The sequence below is a fragment of the Leopardus geoffroyi genome, chromosome D4 (assembly GCF_018350155.1).
Source record: "Leopardus geoffroyi isolate Oge1 chromosome D4, O.geoffroyi_Oge1_pat1.0, whole genome shotgun sequence".
NCBI lineage: Eukaryota > Metazoa > Chordata > Mammalia > Carnivora > Felidae > Leopardus > Leopardus geoffroyi.
The window spans coordinates 92827439-92851336 of record NC_059342.1 but is presented as its reverse complement, the minus strand read 5'-3'; the positions used below and the strand labels follow the sequence as shown (position 1 = coordinate 92851336).

At 64.2% G+C, this 23898-nt stretch overlaps 1 protein-coding gene across 1 annotated transcript in view; it reads right to left on the bottom strand.

Annotated features, from left to right (window-relative positions):
- Positions 1-23898, bottom strand: part of CCDC187 (coiled-coil domain containing 187) — a 36582-nt gene that overhangs the window by 6652 nt on the left and 6032 nt on the right. The window contains exons 5-20 of the mRNA XM_045468090.1: positions 22880-23014; positions 21336-22354; positions 21012-21106; positions 18490-18885; positions 18320-18396; positions 17863-17950; positions 14937-15046; positions 10407-10471; positions 9865-9978; positions 8817-8938; positions 8609-8700; positions 5462-5547; positions 4667-4854; positions 3579-3666; positions 2108-2254; positions 1023-1186 (exon numbers count right to left, since the gene is read on the bottom strand). Coding sequence (XP_045324046.1) covers positions 1023-1186; positions 2108-2254; positions 3579-3666; positions 4667-4854; positions 5462-5547; positions 8609-8700; positions 8817-8938; positions 9865-9978; positions 10407-10471; positions 14937-15046; positions 17863-17950; positions 18320-18396; positions 18490-18885; positions 21012-21106; positions 21336-22354; positions 22880-23014 — 2986 coding nt within the window. The remainder of the gene's footprint in view (positions 1-1022; positions 1187-2107; positions 2255-3578; positions 3667-4666; positions 4855-5461; positions 5548-8608; positions 8701-8816; positions 8939-9864; positions 9979-10406; positions 10472-14936; positions 15047-17862; positions 17951-18319; positions 18397-18489; positions 18886-21011; positions 21107-21335; positions 22355-22879; positions 23015-23898) is intronic.

The window sequence follows — 23898 nt, the reverse complement described above, 5'->3', positions numbered from 1 at the left end:
CTGTGATGAGGACAGCAAAGGAGGCCTCGCCCTGCGGGAGGACGGAGGCGGCCTGCACCCCCCTTCCCGCACCCCTCCCCCCCCCCCCCCCCCCGTGCTAAGCCTGTGCTAACGGCCCCGCCCACCCAGCTTCAGGAACCAGCTCCTGGGCACCAAGAGGGTACAGTCGGCCCGGAGCGTCCTCAGAGATCCGGCAGTCGATGGTAACTCGAAGGCTGCGTGGGCCCGTGCTGAGATGTGAGAAGCATGCTCTCAGGGCAGCCAAGTGGGGCTCGTGGCCCCGGCAGCCGAGGGGGCGCTGACCCCCTTTCACGGAGGAGGCGTGCAAAGGGCCCCCCCTCCGCAGGCAGGAAGGCCACTGGAGGCGCTGGTGCCCCCCGCAGGCAGACAGGGGTCCCTGCAGAGGCCGCTCCCGGTGGGGAGGGGCGGGCCCTTTCTGGGGCCGTGGGGGCTGCCTCCTGCACCGTCGCCGCCTCACCCCCCCAGGCTGCTGTCATTAGACCCTGGCCTTGGGCAGCCAGCCCTGGGGCCGTTGTAATTAAGACAGAGGGGAGGCGGCGTTCCCAGCGCAGGGACGCGGGGACGCTCTTGATGGCTGAGGCAGCTGGCTCTCTCCCACAGCGAGGCTCCCGGTCAGGTGGCACCGCTCACCGGCCTCTCCCTCCGCCCTCACGGTGACTCAGTCTGGGCAGGGCCCCTCTAGTGTGCGGGGAGAGGCCCTTCTGCTGCAAAACGAGCCCAGCGGCCACGTGGCCGGGCCTGTGAGAGAAGGCCCGGCCGCCACAGCTGGCAGAAGGGCCCCACGCCAGCCTCGGAGGGGCTCCTGGCCGCCGCGTGGCCACCTGGGTGCTGCCCGCTGCCCTGGAGCAAGGCCGGTCTACTCGCTTCGTCTCGGGGATGGTGGCAGCCCTGTCCCCACTTAACAGATGACAAACTGGGCTCAGAGAGGGGAGGACACCCCAGCCAGCAGCACAGGAAAGGTTTTTAATGGTAAGCACCGGGGCCACCCGGGGACAACTCACTGTTGGACTCGTGGGGTCTCAGGGCTCGTCCGGGGGCAGTGGCTGGCAGGGCTGGCGGGCCCGGGCGGTGACAAGGGGCGCGAGGAGCCCTGTGCAGGGCCCTTCAGCTGCACACTTGTCTCAGACCCCTCCGTCTGAGTGGTCTTGACCTCAAGGCCGGAACTCTATGAGAAACAGCACGAGGGAGCCGGCACAGACACGTGTGGGTCACCGCCCCTCAGGGGAAGCGGGTGGCAGGCTTGACGTACAGCACGGAGGCCAGTGTGCCCCCGCAGGTCGGCCTTCACCAGCTGAAGCAGGTGGTCCTAGCCTCGCATGAGCCCTGCATGCCATGCTAACGGCCCCGAGGCAGGGCAGCGGCCCCGAGGCAGGGCAGACACAGGCCCAGAGCTGGAGAGTTCTTGCCGCAGGCTGCCTGGGTCACCGAGCTCACACCCAAGGCCATGCTCTGGCAGCAGGCAGCCCTGGGTCACCTCCCCTGCGGGCCGGCCTGGGGCAGGGAGGACACCCCTCTACTGCCCCCCCCCCCCCACAGGGTGACTGTTAACCCAGAGAACCCAGTTCATCCCATCCTCATCCAACCAGGCAAGGCCACAGCATCCGCAGCTCAACAGAGCTTGGGCTGGGGACAGCTGCCCTGCTCTGTGTCCCCACAGCCCCCTCCGTGCCACAGGTGGTGGGGAGGGGGAGCCGGAGCAAGGACACCCCTGCTGCTTGGGGTCCCCCAAGGGGCTGCTCCCCCTAGGAGCCCAGGCCACCTCTGTTTCTTGCCTCAGCCCTGCCCCCCAGTGAGTACAGCCCTGGCCCCATCCCAGCTCTAGCCTGACCTCCCTCCTTCCCACTGGGCTTCCCACCCGCACCTCTGGGCCTGGAGCACCTTCCACTGTGGGGGCTCCTCCTCCAGAGCCCAGCCGGGCCACTGTGTCCAGGAAACCGCCTTGGGTGCCCCTCCTGCCTTCCCTTTGCACTCCTCCTCGGTCCCTCCCCTCCCTGGGTCACAGGCGTATTTACGAGGGACAGTCCCACAGAACAGAACAGCCAGGTGCCAAGCGTTTCCTGGCCTCCAGCCCAGTGAGAGCGCCCACCTGAGGCAGCCTGGTCCGGGCCCGAAGCTCCTGCCACAGGTGCATCATGGATCTCTGCAGGGAGACGACGTCCCTTTCATGCTGCAGGAGAAGTTTCCTCTCTCGGTGTGAAAACAGGTGAATGTCCCGCGGGCGTCGGATTTCTCTCTGAACCGGCCAGGGAAGACGTCAGCAAACCCCCAAGCCCGCACCCAGGCACACGTTGAGGAGAAGTGCACGCGTGATCAAAGGGATAAAGGGTGTCTGGGGGTGGGGGCAGCCCAGCTCCGACGGGGCCTTCCCTGAGCCCCTCCACACCCCCCGCCCTTCTCGTCCTGCTCGGCTTGCTGGCCCCCGGGAGGCTTGGCAGGAAGCAGGAGGGAAGGCAGGGTGTCGTACCCTGGGTCGGCCAACCGAGACTGGCACAGGCCGGCTGCCCTTCCGCCCTCCCCCACTCGGCCCTCCCTGTCTCCAGGTTCCGGGCACTGCCCCCACCCAAAGGGAACTTGTCCCTTCGTTCAACCGTCCCCATCTGTCCTCTGGCCACTGCTTTGTCTCTGATGGCACATCCCTCAGCAGAGCCACCCTGCCCGGAGCACCGGCTGGGGTCTTTGCATGCCCACTTTGGGGGGTGGAGGCCTTCCTAGGTCAAAGAGGAAACTAAGGCTCGGCAGAGCTGCCCTGCTCAAGCCCCGGTGGCCAGGGGCCCAGACCCCAGCCTCCTCCACAGTGGCTCTGCCTGCAACACAGAACCTAGCTGCCATTTGATAACTGGACCTCCTTCTAAGTCTTCTTCACAGCTCACTGGTCAGGGTGTGCCCAACAGATGGTGTCACCTGCACTTTTCTCTCTGGGTCTCCTCCTGTTGCCCCCAGTACCTGCCATGTCCCACATCCGCCACCCCACCTCCCTGGCCTATACAGGCCACCTTGGGCGGAAGTTTTCTGCCAACCCAAAGTCCAGCATCACCCCTCGTTCCCCTCTGAGGGTCCCTGAGTGAGACAAGCCCCCTACACTGAGCCCCGATTTCTTCATCTGCATAAAGGGAGGCGGTTAACACGAGTCCCCACCACACAGCACGCTGGGACACTGATAAGATCACCAGCACAGCGGCCCCGGTGCCCATTTTCCAGCGAAGGAAACTGGGCTTGAGCCCTCTCTGCAGTGGTACACGCTCACCCTGGTCAGTGCTGGCTGCACTCAAGCCCCGCCGGCCCCTCGACACACACTGCTGTCATTCTCCCGTTTTGAGGCTCCAAGAGGCCGCAGGACACAGGACTACAGGGCCACACCCCATCCAGGCCACGCCGCCCCCACCCCGGCCACTGGGCGCTCCCCATGCACCACAGGGTCCTGAGCGGCCCTGGAGGGTGGCGAGGGCTGGGGACTGATCAAGGTGTGGTGCAGAAGGCCCACACTTCCAGCCAGGAGGATGGCAGGACCAACTCGGAGCTGGTCACCTGCCCACCGGACGGGGCTGGGTCGCCCTTACCTGCTGCTGCTCAAGCTTGCTGAGCACCTGCTCTTGCCTCGTTGCCAAGGCCGCCAGCATCGTGTCCTTCGCCTCGCCGCCCAGACACCTGAGGGGGGGAGGCAGGACTGCCTATCCACCTCAGGTTCAGCAAGTGGATGTGAAAACTGGCCGGCCAGGTGGACCTGGGACGCCCCCCTCCCAGTGCCATGCACTAGGGGCAGGCTGGGGGAACCCGGGGCGGGGGGCTCAGTCCAGACTGTCACTCTCCCCACCCGCTCTCCGTGACCACTTTCGGGCCTGACACACGAAGGAAGGGCAGCGCCTCCCCCGCTGGAGCTCTAGCCCACCCAAAGGGTCCCCTGGGGCGGGGCTCGGGGCCCACCATGGGATAGAACCCCCACAGCCTGCCGGGCTCCTAAGCTGCCCAAGGAGGGAGAGTGGGAGGTGGCCGGGTGGGGGGGAACCTTATTTGGAATACACTCACTGGAAGCCAGTGAGGGAATATCAAGAAGCTTAAACCGTGCTTCCCCCCTGACACCGAAGGCCCGCTTCTAGACGTTTCCCTTAAGGGGCGTGTCTCCTCCGCAGGAGGCAGCTGGAGGCCCCCGCCACGGGCCTAAAGGAGCTGTGTGGTCAGTGGGGGGGGGGGGGGGGGGGGGGGGGGGGGGGGGGGGGGGGGCCTGCACGTCGCAGCGGCTACGCGGGGGCTCTGAAAGCTTTCCTGACTTGTGAGTGGAAACCCAGGTCACAAGACAGCAGCGGAGTGTTCTCGGAATGTTGTTAAACGGCCCTGTGTATCTCCCGCAGCAACGAGAGCTGGCAGGACAGACTGGAAAATACGCAGGGGCTGTCTGGGAGAGGTGGGACTGCGGGTGCTTTAAATGTTTACGTTATTTGTTTCTGGAACTTCACTGCCTTATCTAACTTCCCGCAAACCCCCATTACTATCTGCATCGGTTCGGTTTGTTCCCCGTAACGCTGTCAGGACCCGGGCAGGAGCCGAGACCGGTGGGAGGCGGAGTCCGGTCGGGGGCGGGGCCCGAGTGGCAGGCGGGGCGGCTCGGGGGGCGGGGCCGGAGCGGGGGCGGGGCCGCGCACGCGCTCACTCTCGCTGATGCTCCAGCCAGGCCAGCTCGGTGCGCATCTTCTCCTCCAGCGCTTTCTCGCGCAGGCGCAGCATCGCAGCTTGGTGCCGCGCGCGCAGCTCCGCCTCCCGCAGGCTCACGTCAAGCATCCGCAGCGTGAAGCAGCCGGGGGCTCCGGGGTTCGCGCTCCAGGGCCCCGCCGGGCTCCGCTGGGGCGGGGCAGACCGACCGGGCCGCTCCGGGACCAGCTTCGCTGGGTGGGAGCGGTGCCCAGCCTAGGGGAGGAGGCCGGCGCCTCCAGGAAGCCCTCCCAGACTGTCTGCTCCACTCATCCCGAGTTGTGTGCCTCCTTTCCAGGGGCGGGGTACCCCCCTCCCGACTGCGAGCTCCCGAGGGCAGGGAGGGGTCCTCATCATCTTGGTCTTATGCCTTGATTCAGTCTGGGCACGTATTTGTGCCCAAGAGGGTTGAGGAAAGACTGGGCCACCTGCCCTGAAATGTGCAACCTGACAGGTGGGGGCCAGCCTTGCCTGAAGCACTTTGCTGAAATGCCTGCTCTCACCTACCACCCCAGGCATGGGGAAGGGGCTTGGGCAGATGTCAGTTGGAAGGGTGGGCGATGCCCATGGCAGGGAGTGCCTCCCCCCGACCCCCATCCCAGCCCAGGATCCGCAGCAGAGATCCTCTGAGTGCAGGCTCTAGGATAGGTGGGCCTCAGCACCCGATGGCTCCAGGCAGCTGAGGAAGGATTTGGGTCTAAGAGCTAATGCCAGTACCTCCCCTGAACCTGCCTCCCCAGAGTACCTCTCCCTGTACCTGGTGGGTGGGGTTGTCCTGAGGGTAGAGCCTGGCCAGGGGCAGCTGGGAGGGGGCTTGGTCTGGCCTCTCTTCCTGCCTGGGCTCTGAGGACAGAAAGCAGTCTGTGGTTGGGCCCTGTAGGGGTTCTGGACAGCCTGCTGGGTCAGGTAAGGGTTCCAGTGGCCTTTTCTACAGGAGGGCTTCTCAAAGGTAGGATATCTGGGGTAGTGTAATCCCCCCCCACATACACACAGCTTCACATCAGATCTTCACAAGGCCACACCAGGAGGATTTAACCGCCTCTTTGGTCCCGGTGTGAAGTTGTGTGTGAATCCACTGATCATGCAAAGGACCAGACCCAAGGGAGAGGAGCCTCAGGAATGACTTGGTCCTGCGGCTTCACTTCCGAGACCGAGGCCCAGAGCCAGAGCGTGACCCCTTGAGGTCCGGCATCCAGCAGGTGGGGAGGCAGCAGGTTCCGGGCTTAAGCAGCTCTTTTGGCATTGGCCGCTACTAGCTGTCCTTCTGCGCTGGGTGGATGGAAAAGGACTCTATAGTTTTAGAAAGTTAATTTGAGGACTTGTGCTTCCCACCGAGAGAGTAAAAGGGATCGGATCGTGGATTTACTGTCCCGCTAAAAATGACTTTAAAACGCAACAAAATAGGGGCGCCCGGGTGGCTCAGTCGGTGAAACGTCTGACTTCGGCTCAGGTCATGACCTCACGGTTTGTGAGTTCGAGCCCAACGTCAGGCTCTGTGCTGACAGCTCAGAGCCTGGAGCCTGCTTTGGACTCTGTGTCTCCTTCTCTCTCTGCTCCTCCCCCACTCATGCTCTGTCTGTCTCTCTCTCAAAAATAAACAGTAAAAAAAAAGCAACAAAACAAAAAAAATTACTTATGTATATGCATGTACACATATATGAACATTCACAATACGTATATGAAAAAACAATTCTCCAGACCCTGGACATCAGGCCATATAGCACGGTGATCCCTGAGAGACAGAAAACAAATTAGGTGAGACCCCTGAGTGTCACAGCTGACTGCCTTGAGAGTGTTTCTAGGCTCCACCGCAAGAAGGGGAAACTGAGGCAGAGCCTGTCAGGCCCCCAGAGGAGACAAGCTGGAGCTGGGAGTCTGGAGAGACCGAGGCACGGAAAGCTCGTGGAAAAAGGACCAGGGAGAAGAGCACTGCGCCGAGAGAACCTGGAGATTTGGAGTGCCCCCCACCTCAGCCTTCAGTGGGAACTGGCTGGTGAAAGCATGTGAGGAAGCTCCCCACGCTGGGGAGAGAAGCATCGGGAAGGATCAGAGCCTGGGGGCCCTGCCTGTCCCTGCCAGCCGGGCTGGAAAACCTCACGCTCCACGGGTCTCAGGGCAGAGCACACAGAAGGTCCTGCCTCCGTCCCAGGGGGACACCTGCTTCAAACCCACCTAACAAATTAGGAAAGCAACACCCGGGAGGCTCCAGCTGCATCCAAGTAACTGTGTTCCAGAACAAAGCTCACAACTGTGTGTGGAGCCCCCCGGCAAGGTAAAAGTCAAAATGTTCAGCAGGCACGGGAAGAAGAGCCACGACCTATCACGAGAACAGTCGGTAGAAACTGACCCAGGCGGTAGAATTTAAAGGCCAGAGAAGGCCTTTAGAAGCTGTTATAACTGGGGGTGTCTGGGTGGCTCAGTCAGTTAAGCATCCGACTTCGGCTCAGGTCATGATCTCACGGTCCGTGAGTTTGAGCCCCACGTCGGGCTCTGGGCTGATGGCTCGGAGCCTGGAGCCTGTTTCCGATTCTGTGTCTCCCTCTCTCTCTGCCCCTCCCCCGTTCATGCTCTGTCTCTCTCTGTCCCAAAAATAAATAAACGTTGAAAAAAATTTTTTAAAAATAAATAAATAAATAAATAAATAAAATAAAAGCTGTTATAACTGGGGGTGTCTGGGTGGCCCAGTCGGTTACGCGTCCGACTTCGGCTCAGGTCATGATCTCACGGTCCGTGAGTTTGAGCCCCACGTCGGGCTCTGTGCTGACAGCTCGGAGCCTGGAGCCTGTTTCGGATTCTGTGTCTGCCTCTCTCTCTGCCCCTCCCCTGCTCGTGCTTTGTCTCTTTCTATCAAAAACAAATAAACATTAAAAAAAAAATTTGTAACAGCTTTTGTGACTGTGTTCTATATATTTAAAAAGCTGAGTAGAATCAGGGATGATATAAAAAAGTGTCCAAGTGGAACTTTTAGAAACGAAAGCCCAAATACCTGAGAAGGAAAAGACACCAGATGGGACTAATGACAGATCAGTGGCCTCAGAAGAAAAGAGTAATGAACTTGAAGGCACGGCAGTTGGAGCTCTCCACAAGGAAACACAGAAGAAAAAGAGAATCAAACAGAACAGAGCCTCGCGAGCACGGGGCTTCAGGTGTCCTGACGTCCCTGCCAGTGGAGGCTTGTTGGCCAGGAGACAGACGACACCGTGGCTGAACATTCCCAAGCACGAGGCAAACGATAAACCCTCGGGTGCCCGGATCGTAACGCACCCCAAGCACGAGAGCCTTTTAAAGAGAAACCGAACACAACCTTATATCAAGTAGCCGCAAGGCAGTTAACAAGGAGAAAGCCAGAAAGGCGGCCCGAGGAAAGGGACAGCGTGCGCGGGAGAAGAGCGACGCTGACCGCAGGCTTGCGGTGCGAAACAACGCGGCCCGAAGACGGGGCGCCACTGCCAGCCGGAGGGAGACACGGTCCGCCTGGGCTACACTCCGCAAAGGGTATTTCAGAAACACCGATGCGATGAGTTTGTCCTTAGACGTACAAAAGCTAAAAGGAGATGTCGCCACCGCCCCCCCTCCCCCCGTCCGGAAGCGTTAAGCGAGGTCCTCCGGGCAGAAGGACGGCGCGACGCCAGGGCGGGAATCGTGTCTACACAAAGCAAGAGCGAGCACCGGGAACGGGTGTGCACGGACTGGTTAAAAGCTGACCGAGCGTCGACAGCACGGTCATAAGGAACTACGGTGGAGTTCAGGAAAGATCTGGGTGAGGTGCACGGGGCTCCGGGACCGTGTGCTGTCACTGAGGGCTGGGTCGTACGTACGAGCCCTCGCCCGCCGCCGTCCGGGGCCCTCTGCCCACGGCTGCCGGCCGGACACTCGCCGCGTGTGTGCTTTGGAAGACCCTTACCTGCAGGAGCCGACTTGCCCTCCGGACTCTGTTGTCCTTCCCGGGGGTCCTGGGAGGGCGCGGCCGCGGCTCTGCCCTGGGCTGGGTGCGATCTGGGGAGGGGTGGGGGGAGAGATGCGCTGGAGACACAGCCTGTCCCAGACGCCCTGCCCGCCCTCTTCTATGCTGGGAGGTGGCGGCGGCCAGCCGCCCCCCCCTCGGGCCCCACCTGGGTCTGGCTGTCACGGTGCTCAGACAAGTCACTGGCCCCAGACCTCCGCACACCTGTGGCTGCTTCCTCTCCGAAGCCGGTTTCGGCCTGGCCTCGGTGGAGTGTTTCCCCATCAGCTGCTGTGAGAACGGGAAGGTGGGGTGTGTGGTGGGGGCCCCAACCTCAGAGGCCTCCACGCGAGGCTGACAGTCCCTCCCTGCCCCCCAGACAGGGCTGGACGTGGCGGGGTGGGGGAGGGTGGCAGGTGCCCGGCAGACACAGAGCAAGGCCGGGGCTGGAGCACCCCAAAGCTGGGGGGTCTCAGATGGCCGGGGGCGGGGGGCTGGCTGCATGAAGGACGGCGGGAGCCAGAGCCCTGATTCTCAGCTGCAGCAGCTGTGGTGCTGGGAAGAAAGAGGGAAGGAGAGGAAGCAGGGGCCGGGTGTGTATGTTGCCCACACACACAGGCACATGCGTGTACATGCATGCGCACGTGCTCCCCCAGGCTGGGGCACCCTCTCGGGAATGCCTCCCCAGATGTGCTGTGGGTGAGTCCACCCGGGACCAGAGACACAGAGAAGAGAAAGCCCATCACATCTAAGCGGATCCTGGACATCGGCCGGGGCCATCCCGACCAGTGAACGCAGGGGGGCCAGGCACAGGTGGTTTGGAGATGTGGGTCCCCTTCCCCTCCCGGCCGACCTGCCAGGGCTGTGAGTTTCCGGCACATATCAGCTCACGAGCTCCAACAGGGAGCCCAAGACTCTGGTGCCACCGGGGACACAGGCAGGTGGAAGGCACGGGCGGTCATCTGTCCCCCCAGCCAGGTGCCCCCAGGTCAGTGGTGGGCCAGAATGTCCTGTGAGCATCTGCGTGCAGCCCACTGAGCTGGCCTCTGGCCGCAGCTGCCCCCTCCTCTTCTGGGCACCGGCAGGGCTCACATTTCAGGCGGCATTGTATCTGCACTCTCCCCGCCTCGACCTTCCGTGAAGGCAGGTGGCCCCCACGCAGCCAGAGAGCGAAGCCACCTGGGAAGGGCCGCGCGTGGGGCCTGTCCGTGCCTGACCTGCACCCGATGCTTGAAGAGCAGCTCGTCCAGGGCCTTCTGTGTCTCCCAGACCTCCCGCTTCGCCCGCTGCCGCAGAAGGGCCAACGCCTGCTTCCGCTTCTGCTGGTCAAGCTGCAGGGAGGGCCGAGCCTCAGGAGTCCCAGGGCGGGGGGGGGGGGGGGGGGGGGGGAGGGAGCGCCCAGACTGCTGCCCCCACAGCTCCCCAAAAGTCCTGAGCCCATGAGGGCAGGCAGTGCCATCGCGGGGAACGGGACACTTCTCGGGGCGGGGCTCGAAAGCCCCCACTCGTGGCCGGGCCTCCCCCCAGCCCGCGGCTTGCTCCCCTTCTCGGCTGAGGCGGTCCTCGTCCTGAGCTGCCTGTCCCCTCCCTCCTTCCCGCGCAGCCTCCCCCGCGGAAGAGCCATCGCTCACATTCTACAGCTGCCCGCTTTGGGGCCTTCGCTCAGCCTCAGGGGGACGAGGGCTGCTCCCAGCTCGCCCCAAGCAGGCCTCTAGGGGACACAGCTGCCATCGGCCTGGCAGAATGGGGTGGGACGCACCTTCAGTGACTTGAGAAAGCCCAGGGACTTCTGGGGGATGTTGGCAAGGTGCCCGGAACTCTGACCTGTGGAAGCCACAGAGAAGGGGCAGGTAAGTGGCCGGCAGGGAGACTCCCAGCACGACAGTCCCTTCCCGCGCATCCAGCGGGGGCAGGACAGGGCTGCCCGTGGCAGGAGGAGGCAGACAGCTCCTGTGTCTCCTCGACGGCCCCAAGGGTTGGCTCGGCCTGACCCTCAGCCGCACTCCCCCGGGGAGCTGTGCCCAAGTCTGCAGAGATGGTGAGTCGGAACCCAGCAGCAGACCCGGGCTCTCCCCGCCTTCCCTGGCGACCTAAAACAAATCGCTAGCCCTTCAGAGCCTCGGTGGGACAAACAGAGGTTCCCACCTCCCTGCTGGAGGGGTGACCTAACACAGGCTGGCCGGATGGCAGCGGTCACCACCGTAACAATGGTCACGGCCGGGCGGGTGCCTATTAACACAGAGGCACAGGGCCCCAGGCGTCCCTGGGGTTTCTGGGGTTGCTCCAGAGAAGGGGCGTGAAAACCGCGGCCTGCCGGCCTGGATCAGGAAGGCCACAGGGGCTCCTCTTTCCCTTTGTGGCCCCCGAGGGTCTGGCTCGGGCCCTGCGCACAGGTTGGTGCTGCTGGCCCCCCTGAGGGGGCCTCTAGGGGCGACTCCACGGCCGGAGGGGGCCCAGCGCGCTCCCTCCTTGGCCCGCCTCCCGTCTTCCAGGCCTGGTGTTGGTGGAAGGGGGCCGAGGAGGGCGTCCGGTCTGTGGGTGGCTCTGGGAGGAGTTCCTCGGTCATCGCTGGCCAGTGTGCTCCAGCTTTCCGGGGTCGGAGCGGCAGAGGCTGTGGGCAGTGGCTGAACCAGCTCCTGGGCGTTTCCACGGCAGTGCGGGGGAGACTCGGAGGCGGCAGGGGGAGCAGTGAGGTGTGACCCGTGCTGAGCACACCGCAGCCCTCCCCCTGCCCCCGCCAGCTGGCCCCCGTGGGAAACGAAGGCCCGAATGGGAGAGCGGTTCGACGTGTCTCTTCTGAGCCGAAGTTCCCTCCACAAGGAAAAACCCTCTTTTGCTTCTGTTCTGTGGCCACTGAGAGAAACTGAAGCCGGAGAAGACGCCCCGGACCCCTGAGGCCCCACCAGCCACCCGGGAGGCTCCAAGGCTCAGGGAGGGGTGTTCCTTGTCACCTCCGGCCACACCAGGCCGGCACCCCAGACGGTCACCAGGGAGACACGGGCCGCGTGCCCCTGAGCTCCGAGCGGTGACCCAGGAGAAAGTGAGCTGTCCCCGACACGGCTGTGTAACGACCCTGATTGTAGTCGTCAGCATGTTCTCAGGGAGGAGGCTGGGATCGGGGAGTCACCGCCTCGAGCCAGAAGCTGACGGGACCCCCCTCCCTCCCACGCTGGGTGGAGACACAGTCGCCCCCCACCACGCGTGTTGCTGTCATTTAACTTCCGCGAGAGGGAAGTCAGCGTGACATTCTACTCCTCAGTCCCACCGGCCCCATTTCACGGGCCAGACGGCCATGCGGGGCTAATGGCTACCCTACTGGATAGCCCAGAGTGTAGGACGCTTCCCTCCACCCAGAAGCCTCTGCTGGGCAACGTGGTGCTGGCTGGTGGAGTCTTGAAAGTGAGTGCTACTGGGCAGCACTGGTCTGGAGGGGTCTCAAAAGTTCCAGTGGGCAGCGCTGCCCCGGCAGGAAGAGCTGGGTTCGAATCCCCCCTCTGCCACAGATCTGGCCCGAGGCCATGGTGCCTCTTTGAGCATCAGGTCCCTCCTCCATAAGCAGAGCGCGGGGACGGGCCCGGCCCCACACGGTGCCCGGTCCGGGGCGATCAGGGCGCTCAGCTCACTCGTGCTCTCGGTAAACGCTCCCCGGGCACACGTGCCCGGCGGGCACTGGCTGGGACTGCAGTGAGTCCTCGCGGCCCGCAGAGCAAGCTACGGCAGGGTGAGCGGCAGGACCTGGCCCAGCCCGCGTGCTATCCGGGAGGCTTCCCGGAGGAGGCGTCGGACACCCGCCCGGCACAGGTGCTCGCTGCTTGGGTTCCGGGTACCCGAGATCCTGCTCTTGGCCACGCCGGGCAGGAGCAGCTCGGATTTCAAATGACTCTGGGGGGCCTGCCTAGAGTCTCAGGATAAAGAGGCCCCATCAGAGAATTTCAGTCCGCCCACAGACAGGTAGGACGGAGAGTGTAAGGAGGGACGCGGGAGGGACAGGGAGGGACAGGGAGCCTGGGGCGGGCCTCCACTCCACCGCCCGTCCTGCTCCCCCTGCCTCCTGGAGAAGCAGCCTGGAGGCAGAGCCAGGAAGAGTGGGTTTTTCCGGAAGGCCCGGCATCTGGCCTGTTTGGGTTCGGCCCGTAGGAGCTGCCAGATCCCGGGGCCGACGCCAGGCCTCAGAGGCTCCAGGAGGGACGCTCATGGAGATGGGCATGGAGCAGGGGACTGGGGACATTTCTCAAGGTGACGGCTCTGCCCCGTCTCTCTCTGGAAGGTGTGGGTGGGACCCCTGGGGTCAGCCCTGGGGACACAGCGGGCTGGCGTGGGGCGCTCTTTAACTAGGCCCAGCCCCTTGCCCGGCTGAGAGGCGCCTGAGGGGAGGGGGCAGCTGTGCAGGGAGGGCTGTCCTCGCCCCGGTGCCCAGGCTGCCCCCCGACTGTCGCTCCCGTGAATGAGTCGCTGAGAAAGCTCACACGGGGGCTGTGGGTCCACAATGCAAGTATTTTGTCCTTCCAACCGGTGACTGATGGTTTCCCCTCTGGGATTGGAGAGGGCCCCCCTCTCTGCCCCTACAGGCAGAGGGACAGCGGGGAGGAAGGGGCCCCGGACAGCAGAGAACAGAAGGGGCCCTGCAGGGGCTGCTGGGGCGGGAGGGATAGGGCAGAGTGAGTCAAGGGTGATCCCCAGTCGCGGGGGCTGTCCTCAGGGTCTAGTGCTTTCCACCTCAACTCTGAGTCCCCACATCGCCCCATGTGACGGTCGAGAGGGGCAGGGGGCACCTGAGCTGTCCCAGCTTTCCAGAGCACGCGGCTGTGCCCAGATCCTGGCAGCGGGTCCAGCGAAGGTCTCCAGGCGGCCAGGGCCCCAGGTGTGGAGGTGATGGGCGGGGGGGCCTCCCCACCGTCCCCTGAAGCCACCAAAGCAGGTGCCTTCAGGTCCACACCCCAACCTCACTGCAGGGACTGGAGCACTTGCCCCTGGCGGAGCCTTTCAAGGGGGCTCCGGGACCGTGGCCCCACACTCCCAAGAGCAAGGAGCCAGTGAGTGGGGCTGAGGGGTAAAGAGAGGGCTGTCCCCTCCGGAGGGAAGGCCAGAGCCTGACCCCCTTGCAGGACCCTGGCCCGGCGGCAGCCAGCCCCATGCGACTGGGGATCACCCTTGACTCTCACAGCAGCCAGCCACCGCCCCCTGCTCAGCCAGCCTTCCAGAAGGACAGCAAGGGAGAGACGGTGCTGGTACCCGCGTTCAGGCCCTGGTCACAGCTCAATCCCGGGCACTCCTGGGCTGCCCGCTGCTCCCTCTGGGCTGCATTTTCTGGGGCTGCAAACACGGAGGGAATCTCTACCGGCTTCCCGGTGGATTCTCTCTCAGCACCTGACATGTCGTGTGCTGTCACCCGAGCACTTCCCGATGCCTGCCCCACGCTAAGGAGCAGGTGCCTGGAGGGCAGGGCCGGATCTCAGGTCAGCACCGGGCACAGCAGGTACTCAGTGGGGACAAGTTGGAAAAGCAGAGACAGGAACCAACAAATGAATTAGGGGGCTCTTGGTGCTGGGAGAGAGCACCGGGAGAAGCAGGCCAGGGGTCAGGCCCCCCCCCGCAGCCCCCAGCACAGGCTGGAGAGTCTCCCGGACCAAGAAGCAAAGGAGGTAGGAGCGGGTCGGCCATGGCATCGGGGGGAGGCACAGACCCCTCCTCCTCCAGAGGGCCCAGGGCACGAGCCCAGCGGGCCCCCCTCGACACACCTCCCCAGCCACTGAGTCCCGGTTCCCAGCCGCTGTGCCAGGACCCTGCAGCTCACCCCTGAGCACGCCCCGAGCCAGCCCACACAGTCTGCCCACACCCCTCAGCGCGGGACCTCGGCCAGGCCGGGCTGCCAGACAGGGCGCTGCCCCACGCACCCCCCGCTCTGCACCAGCTCCGTGGCCCGGAGCAAGTCTCCTCAGCTGAAACCCAGGGACAAGACCTTTCAGAAGCAAAAGAAAAGGCAGAGGCCTGGGCGGGCAGATGCTCGGACGCGGCGGCCCGGGAGCAGGGCCCTCGACGAAACACGCGGTCAGCCCTCACCCGGGCAAGTATAGGTCGCAACCGAGGCGCTGCCCCTGTAGCAAGCAGCTGGGTCCCGAAAGCCTCCAAAAAATTTTAATACTGATACACGGATGCTCTCCACATAGAAAAGGCTCTCTCTACACCCGTAGGACCTCGCCGGAGCATCAGGCAGTGGAGGGGGTCCCCAGCGGACCTCCCCGGCCACCCGACCAGCCAGCCCAGGGCCTGTCCGCGGGCTCGCCCTTACCGCAGCTTCGCGTGGTCCGGGGCGTGAGCAAGCCGGCCCCTCTGGCCGACGGCATCTCCGGCCGCAGGGAGCCGCAGGTGGGGTCCAGCATGGCTGTCACCCCGAGTGGGCTGGGGACACACAAACGCACACGTGAGCAGAGTCGGGCAAGGACCGATCCATGAGGTATGGGGTCTGGGGGGGCAGGGACCCGGATTCCCTCGCCCTGAACAAAGCGGCTCTCAGACCCACAGTGACCAGGGCCGAAGCCAAGGGCCGGAGGCCTAAGGGGGTAGGGGGATGGGCCCGTGCCTGGAGGACCAGGAGGGCAGCAGTGGACAGGGGGCACCCGCGGATCCACGCCAGCAGTGTCCCCCAGCTTGAAGTGGCAGCCTGGGGCTCTGCACCGGGACCCGGGGGACCAGCAGCCCTCAGGAGCTCGGACGGCTGGGGCCCAGCTGCCATCATCACCGCTGGGCACCCTGGATGGGACCAGAACGCCCTTTGCCTGGAAGCCCGTGCCTGCTCTGGGCCTGCTCCCACCCCGGGCCCTACGGGGCGAGACGCCCACTCTGGGAATGACGGACACGGGCCTGTTCTTCGCCTCCGTCGTTCCCTCTGCCGCCTGCTAAGGGGCTGTGTCCACCGGGCCCGGAGTGGAGCAGGGCAGACAACCAGCCCTAACCCTCACCACTACCCGCTCGCGCCCCGAGATGCTATCCCGTCCCACAGAGGGAGGCTGAGCCGGCCGGGGGGCCGAGGAGGCGGCGGTCACACGGGCCAGCTAGACTCGGTACCTGCCTGCCGGGAGGGCGAGCTAGCCCCCCACCCTGAGGTGGCCTGCGAGGTTCCCTAGGATTGGGAGGAGGTGGGCTTTCCCCGAGACAGCAGGAGCCCAGCAGGAGACAGGGCCTGTGTCAGCGGGGTGCACGGCTCTGCCTCCCTTCACGTTTCTCGTTAGGGTGCGGCTGTCCGTGCCGGCACGGGGACTCCGGAGCGCCGGGGTGACGAAGGACACACTGCAGGCCGTGGAGCGGGGGCGGGGGGGGACGTGGCCCTCTAACAGCCACACGTTGCTGGGACGCCCAGCCCCCACCTCTGCAGCCCCGGGCCCTTGCAAGGGAGATGGTGTGGAAGAGGGTCCTGGAGAGAGGAAGCGATGCCCCGGCCCAGGGGCTGAATCCGGGACGGGGTGGGGGCTGCTGCAGGAGTGCGTGCCCATGAGGGGACAGGAGGGACCAGGTCACCGCAGACCCTGCCTCTGTAGAAACGATTCTGCCATTGCAGCATGACTGACAGCGGCTGGACCCCCGAGGTAAAGGATGCGCGGGGCTGTGTGCCAACAAAGCTTTGTTTATGAACACAGGCAGTGGGCCACGTGGCTGTGGCTCGTCGGCCTCTGGGCAGTGGTTGTCACACTTGGGTGTGCAGCACATCACCAGCAGGACGGAGCCCTGGGCCCAGCCTAGTGTACCGGGTTCAGGAGGGCGGGGGTGGGCCGGGACTCCGCGTATCCAACGAGTTCTCAGGGAACAGAATGAGAACCGCTCGACTAGGGAACGGGCTTAATGGAGGAACCCTGGGCTCTTGTGTCCAGCCCTGCGTCTGAGTTTTGGCTTGCCCTCCCATGAGCCATGAGATCCTGGCAAAGTCACCTCTCTGGGCCTCAGTTTTCCGGTCTGTGCAGTGGGAACAGGAATCCATCTCACGGGATCCTGAAATTACTGCCCGAGGTGCAGGGAAGCCTGCGGGTAGCGGTCGGCACACAGCTGGGGCAGGCACCCCGCCACCCTCCTCTCCAGAGATGCCGGGATGGACGGGCCCTTGGAGGGCAGGAGTGGGTGCTGGTGATGGGCTGGGTCCCCGGCCAGCACTGAGCCCCACGGTCCCAGCGGAGAGAGGACGGCGGTGTGGGTGGTGGTCCCACCCCAACTCAGGCACTCAAAAGCTGGCCTGAGAGGCAGCGGGATGGGCCAGGCCCCGGATCTGGAGAACTTGAGGGCCACAAGCTGGATGGGGGCCTTGACCTTCATCCTCGGACCCCACCAGAGAGACGCCAGCAGGGCGGCAAGTGCTATTTCAGAAGGGCCGGCCAGGCGGCTTTTCTGGGCACACTGAGGGGCCGGGAAGGCCCTGGGCCCTGATCCCACACGGCAAGGCTGCTGAGTCGTCCAGGGCACAACTCTGCACAGCCTGATCGGGGTGGGTGTGGGGGGACGGGGAGGACGCGGGGCCCAGGTGTGGGGGTGCGCTGGGTGGGAATGCCCTGCAGGGCCCCGCTGGCCGTCCAGCAGTGGGACGGGCAGATGTGGGGCGTCCGCCTTGGAGCCCGGGGCACCGATGGTTCACGTCTGGCCATTTTCCCATCCCTTGCCTCTCCCCTAGGTCTGGGGAGCGGGCAGCTGGCCAAGAACCAGAAGTCCAGCCCAATGCTGCCCCCTACTGGCAGTAATCATTCAGGTCCACCGACCGGACAGAGGCTGGGCAGCGGTGGCGGGGGTGGGGGTGGGGGGTGGCTGGGTGGTCCTGAGAACTCAGACACGGGACACAGGACCTGAGTGGGAAGATATCCGCACACGACCAGCCGCCAATCATCAAGGAAAGCGTGGCCGATAGTGTCCGCCGGGCCCGCAGCCAGTGCAGAGGTGTGTGGGGACGGGGTGCATCCCGGGGGCTGCCCACCCATCAGCGGGGGCCTTGGGTCAGGGGCCCAGTGCCCACAGCCCAGCCAGAGAGGGGTCTCTGGGCTCGTCCCCCCGCCCTGGCCAGCACCAGAGCCAGCAGGCCCTGACCCAGGTCCGGGAGCTTCTCACGGTGGGGTCAGGACTGTGTCACCACCCCCGTTGCCAGCCCAGCTGCACCCAGACCGCTGCGCACCCCCGTGCACGGGCTGTGCACGGCCAGCAGCTCGCGGCTCGGCCAGGGCGCGTGGAGGGCGCAGGCTCACCTCCCGATGAAGGGGCGGAGGGCCTGGAAGGAGTGCGTGTTTCTCGCCAGCCTGTTGTCCGGCTCCAAACATCCGTCCTCCGTGAGACCTTGGGGGACACGGACACCAGGCTCATTCCCCGGAAGGAGGAGCTGCCGGCGGTTGGGGACCGAGTGGGGACACCCCCGGCCCGTGTCAGGAGGGGCCCGGCGGGCCGTGTGTGCTTTCTTGCCCCTCTCTGGAGGCGGGGGGTGGGGGGGGTGGGCACACAAGCCTCAGGGTCGGGCCTCACCCCTCCACCCGCCAGGACCAAGCCGTGGACAAGGCCACAGCCGGTGGAACTTGAGCCTGTGGCCGGGCTCCGCCAGGACCGCCCCTACGTCCCTTCGAGTGGCCTACACACCCGCCGTGGTATTGTCATCGGCCTCTTGCCTTGAGGGAGAGAGTGGGGCCACTGCTGTGGCTGGTGGCCACCTACCTCGGGGCTGGCTGTCGCGGGGGGCCCCCGGGCTCACGCTGTGCCGCCGCTCCCAGTCAGGGCTCCAGGACGGCGTCCTGCTATCCGGGAAGCAGGTGGGTGAGGCCGGCGGCCTGGCCTGTGTGTCTGCCCAGTCCCAGGGTGTCCCTCCGCCCCGACGGGGCACTAACACTCCGGAGTGGACGGGGGCTGCGGGCGCGGGGGCCGCAGCCATTCTGCTGAGGTATGAGGGCGACGGCTCAGAGACCGGGTCCCCGGGAGGGTCCAGTGCCTCCGACTTGAGCAGCCTGGCCGTCAGGATGTCGATCCGTTGCTTCAGGACGTTGGCCATGGTCTCCAGAGCCTGTAGCCGGGCCTGCTTGTAGCGGAAGTGCAGGGGCCCCGACGTGCCCAGGCGCTCGCTCTCCTCAGGGTCTAGGTAGATGCACACCCCTGGACGCGGGCCCTGGGTGGCGAGGTCCTGGAGCTTCAGGGGACCCAGGGAGGAGCGGGCGGACATCAGCGTGGGGCCGCCCGTCCCCAGCGTCTCAGTGTGGTTCAGGGCTCTGTTCAGACACAGGCAGAAGCTGCAGGGAGAGAGGGTGGAGAGGGTCGGGTCTGGCGCCTGCGGCCTCGGCAGCGAGTTCCAAACGTGTAGGAGGCGGGATGAGCGTCTGTGACGATGGCGTCCATTCACGGTGACAGTTTTTGGCCCGGAGGGCTGGCTCCGGGGCACGTCTATCCAGCAAGGGACCACACCAGGCCGTGAGGGAGACCCAGCAGTGATTTCTGGAGTTTAACACCAGAGCAGAGGCACCAAAAGAAAAAACAGATCAAAGTCCTTCAACACGTATGACTCACGTGCACCAAGGGCGCAATCGTGAGTGAGAAGGTGACCTACAGAATGGGACAAAGTTATTACAACCCACACGTCCCATGAGGGTCAGAACCCAGAGCATATAAGGGACACCTGCCATTCAACAGCTACAGCGCACAAAGAATTTGAGGGGATGTTTCTCCAAAGAGCCAATAAACACGCGAAAAAGAGGCCGAGCATCGCGGGTGATCAGGGAGACGCAAATCCAGATCGCGGTAAGATACCCCTTCACATCGGTCAGGGTGCCTACGACTTAACAATAAATAAAAGGGGCGCCTGGGTGGTTCGGTCGGGCGAGCGTCCGATTCTTGATTTCGGCTCAGGTCATGATCCCAGGGTCGTGGGATCGAGCCCCACACCGGACTCTACGTTAAGCGCGGAGCCTGCCTGAGATTCTCCCTCTCCCTCTCTCTCTGCCCCTCTCCCCCACTCGCTCCCTCTCTCTCTCTTTCTCTCAAAAAAAAAAAAAATTAATTAACTAAATAAAAATAAATTAATTAAAATTAAAAATAACCAGTGTTGACAGGTGGGAAGGTGGACACGTTCTGGGGACAGACGGAGGGGACGGCTGCATGACAGCGTGAATGTGCTTAAAGACAGTAAATCTACATTGTGTGTGTTTCCCCACAGCTTCTTTAAAACGTGGAGGGGGAAAAGAACACGAGAAAGCAAGATGAAGGGCCCACACTCCCGCTGTCCGGGGGACCGACCCGCGGGCATCACGTCAAGGCGGCCAGGAGCCCTCGGCCGGCCTTTCCACGGAGGACGGGGGCTGCCCTGGGCAGTGGCTGGTCTCTCCGCCGGGATGCAGGTGCGGAGTGTGTGAACGTCACTGAGCTTCACAACCTGGGACCCGCATCTTCTTCAGGATGTTCCCAGACGTCAAGTTTAAGAAGCTGAAAACCGCGCAGCCTCCTGGGCTGCTCTGTGGACCTGTAACCGCCGGGAGTGCCCCAAGCAAAGTGGGGGGCGGTCTCCTGACCCCGAGCTTTAAGGTGCCGCCCCGGGGAGGGGCTTTCTGAACAGGTGCCCGGCTCCATTAAAATACGCCATAGTGAAAACCAAACAAAAACAGGAGGGAGAAAAACAGAAAAGCAGTTGGCGGGACACAGAGAAAGTGGGACCGTCCTCCGTCGCTGGTGGGGATACAAAACGAGGCAGCCGGTGTGGGAAGCCATCTGGCGGTTTCTCGAAAAGTTAAACACCGAGTTTTCAAATAAAGCTGCCTGGCAATTCCACTCCCAGGTGTGTAACAAGGGACACGAAATAGGCATTCAGTGAATTCACCCACAGCGGCACTAACCACAGCAGCCTGGGGTGCAGGGTGGGGGGGCGGAAACAGTCCAAACGTCCACGGAGACCAACGGATAAACCATCTGTGGCCGTCAGGCCACGGAACGGGGTTTGGCCATAACGACGGAACGAAACCCTAATGCGCGTGACAACACGGACGCGCCCAGAAAACACGCTCCAAGAGAGAAGTGGCCTCCCAGTGGCCACGCGCTGCCAGACTCCAGGGACGTGAATCTGTAGAGGGGGGAGCAGACTGGGGCGGCGGGGGGCCGCGGGGAGGCACTGGAGCCATGCCGACGGGTACGGGGTTCCCTTTCGGGGTGAGGCGATGTTGTGTGTGCAGAGAGAGGTGGTGGTCACACGACACTGGGGAGGTGCCCGATGCCCCCCCCCCCCCCCCCGCCATCGCGTGCTCTCAATGGCTCACACTTTAAGGGGCTGTGGAACCCGGGACAGCCCTGTTCACCAGCTCTGGGCAGAGGAAGCCGCCTCTGCCTGGAGGAGCCCCCCCCCAGGAACCGCAGCCCCCACCTGCCTACCCACCTGCCCGGGGCCTCCTGGTCCCCCAGCACCATGCCGGAGGTCACCTTGCTCCACTCCAGCACAGGCGACCCCAGGCTCCCAGAGGCTTCCAGGCCCTAAAGCAGAGGAGAACACGGTCAGAGCCCGCCTCGGACAAAAGACCCTGAGACCCTGTCCCTTAGTCCCAGAGCTAAGGGTCTCAGGCTGGAGCCTTTGGGGGGCCCCCTCCCTAGGGGCTGGGACAGAGGCAGTGGGGTCCCTCAGAACCCCACCATACCCAGGGAGGCAGGCACTTGGGGACGTCAGAAACTCATCACAGCGTCCTCACCGGCACGCTGCGCGTACCTTGGACTGTGCACAATGCGGAAAAAAGGTCACGATGCCGGGGGTCGTGTGGGACACCACAGGGACGGCTTTGCCGAGGACGGCCTCCCTCTGCTTCCTGTACACATCCTGCAGCCTCTGGTTTTTCAGCTCGAGCGCCCGCAGGGCCGAGGCCTTCTCCTCCAGGGCCTGTCGCCTCCGGGCCAGCGTCTTCTGGCGCATGAACTCCCGCAGGGACTCAGAGCTGTAGGGGTGACCCAGGGCCCCCCGGGGCTTTGGGCAGGGTGGCGGCACCCTCACCTCGTTCTCCTCCCCAGGGGCGTTCCTGGGGGCCCCGGGGGCCGGCCTCATCCAGGCTCGCTTTGGCTCCGAGGGAGGTGGGAGCGAGCCTCGGCCCCTGCATGGGGTGCCCTTGCTGCGCAGGAAGGAGGCGCTCCACGGCCGCTGGGCCGCTGGGCTCCACGGGCTTTGGGCAGAGCTCTCCCAGTCTTCATGAGCAGCCCAGGTCCTCTGGGGCTGGGAGGGCTGCCCGGCCAAGGCGCTCCAGGGCCGCTGAGGGAAGGAGGTCAGCCTTTCAGGGGGGCTCCCAGGCCTCTGGAAGGAGGGGTTCCGTTCTTGGGCCGCCCAGGTCATCTGGGGACAGGACTCCCACCCAGCCAAGGTGCTCCAGCGATGCCCCGTGGGGAAGCTGCCAGCCCTCTCTAAGGCCCGAGGACTCTCCGAGAAGGAGCCCCGAACATCTGGGGTGCTCCAGGGGCCCTGCTGCCTCCTCTCTGCCAGGTTCTGCAGCCACAACTTTGACCGCCCCAGCTCTGGCCCTCCCCTGGGGCGGTGGCTCCGGGCCAACTCCAGCCCGGCCTGGATTTGCTGGCGGAGGTCTCTAAGGACAGCCATGGCATTCTGGATGGTCACAGGCTGCTCGCAGGAGGACAGGTTGGGCGTATTGGCGGACACCTGCAGGCCGCCGCGGACAGAGGCTGGACTGGGCATCCGGGGACGGGCAGGGGAGCTCTTAGCAGCTCCAACTTTCTTGCTGTCTCCTGCAAACACAGGTGGTCACGGGTGTCAGGGGCTGCAGGGCCCCGGGGGGAGCAGAGCCAGCTCTCCTCCCTCCCCCCAGAAGCACCCTTGGCCCTGCTCCCAGCCCCTCCTGGCCCCTGCACACAGCATGGGTTTGCAGAAGCCCTCCAGGTGCACATGCCACATCCTGGTGACTCGAGGCTGTGCCCGGGCACGTTCACCCCAGACATGGTGAACACAGCGTGGTGGGGGTGACGTGTGTCTGCCGGAGGAGCCCCTGCCCCTCCCACCCTGCCTTCCCTCAGTCGGGAAAGCCTAGCCTCCTGGGAGCCTGAAAGGTGTCTCTCGGGGACAGAAATCCTTTCCTTAGGCTTTCGAACGTAATGGTTTCCCCCAAGTCCTGTCTGATGGCAGGTTTGGAGGGCATCCGACAGGCCGCTGGGGAGAGGCCTGCTCCTGTACCTGATGTCCCTCCTTCGCCCTCTGCGCCCACCGCCCAGAGGCTACAGCGCAGCAGGAGGAGTCAGAGGCGAGGCACCAGGTACCTAATTCCGCGGCGGGGGCCTGGTCTCTCGAGGGAGCCTCCCTCTGGAGCCTGGGGAGGGCCGGAGGGGGCCCAAGCAGGGCCCTCGCCAGGGCTGGTCCTTTCCTCCAGGCGTAAACACCGACCAACTCAGAATCTTAAACAGAGAAAACGCACACACAGCCGAGCAGCCGGGGCCTTCCCAGTGCCGGCCCAGACGGGGAGGTTGCTGGCCCCGAGGCAGTCCCCTGGGACCAATTCACACGCCCCCAGAGGAGCTGGGGTGAGCCTCAGCCACCAGGCAGCAAGAGGCAGGGCTGAGTCCCAGGATGACTTTGGACGGTGACCTGACTTCTCTGACCCTCGGTTAACGGGACAATAAAAGCTGCTCCCCGCGTGAGCAACACAGGCCCAGGTGTGCGGCACGTGCTCGGTAAACACCGGCCCGTAGTGACAAGGACGGTAATAACGAAGAGCCATCAGCACAGGCAGGGCCAGTGGGAGGCTACGGCCACAGTTGACCACTCGCACCGGGCTGCAGCAAATTATTTGCTTTTAAGCCGGTGTGGCTCCGCAGCAAAGGGGCTGGGCACCAACAAGGATGCCCAGGCCAGCACGACCAGGGGTCCCGGAGAGCACGGACAAACACCCACTGCGTCCCAAACGCAAACGAGGTTTTGTTAACAAATGTTGTCACCTGAGGAACGTCATTTATCAAAGTTCTTCATAATCCCAGAATACTCTCACCAAATGCCAATGCCAGCCCCACCATCGTTACAAACCCATCCACAAGGGCCGTGGCAGAGGCCAGTTTTTGCCAAGCAAGGGTGACTTAGAGCAGAGACCATCAGGAGAGGTGACCCCCGGGTCAGGCAACCAACAGGGTCAGGACCCTCCCCAACACACGCTTAAGGATCCCTCGCCCAAGGCCCAGACCCAGAGAGAGAGGCAAGCCTGAACGGGCGGCTGCAGGAAGGCCAAAGGGCCACGCCAAGCCACGCTCTCCCTAGGCCACGCCCCCAAAGCTTGCCTTCTGTAAAG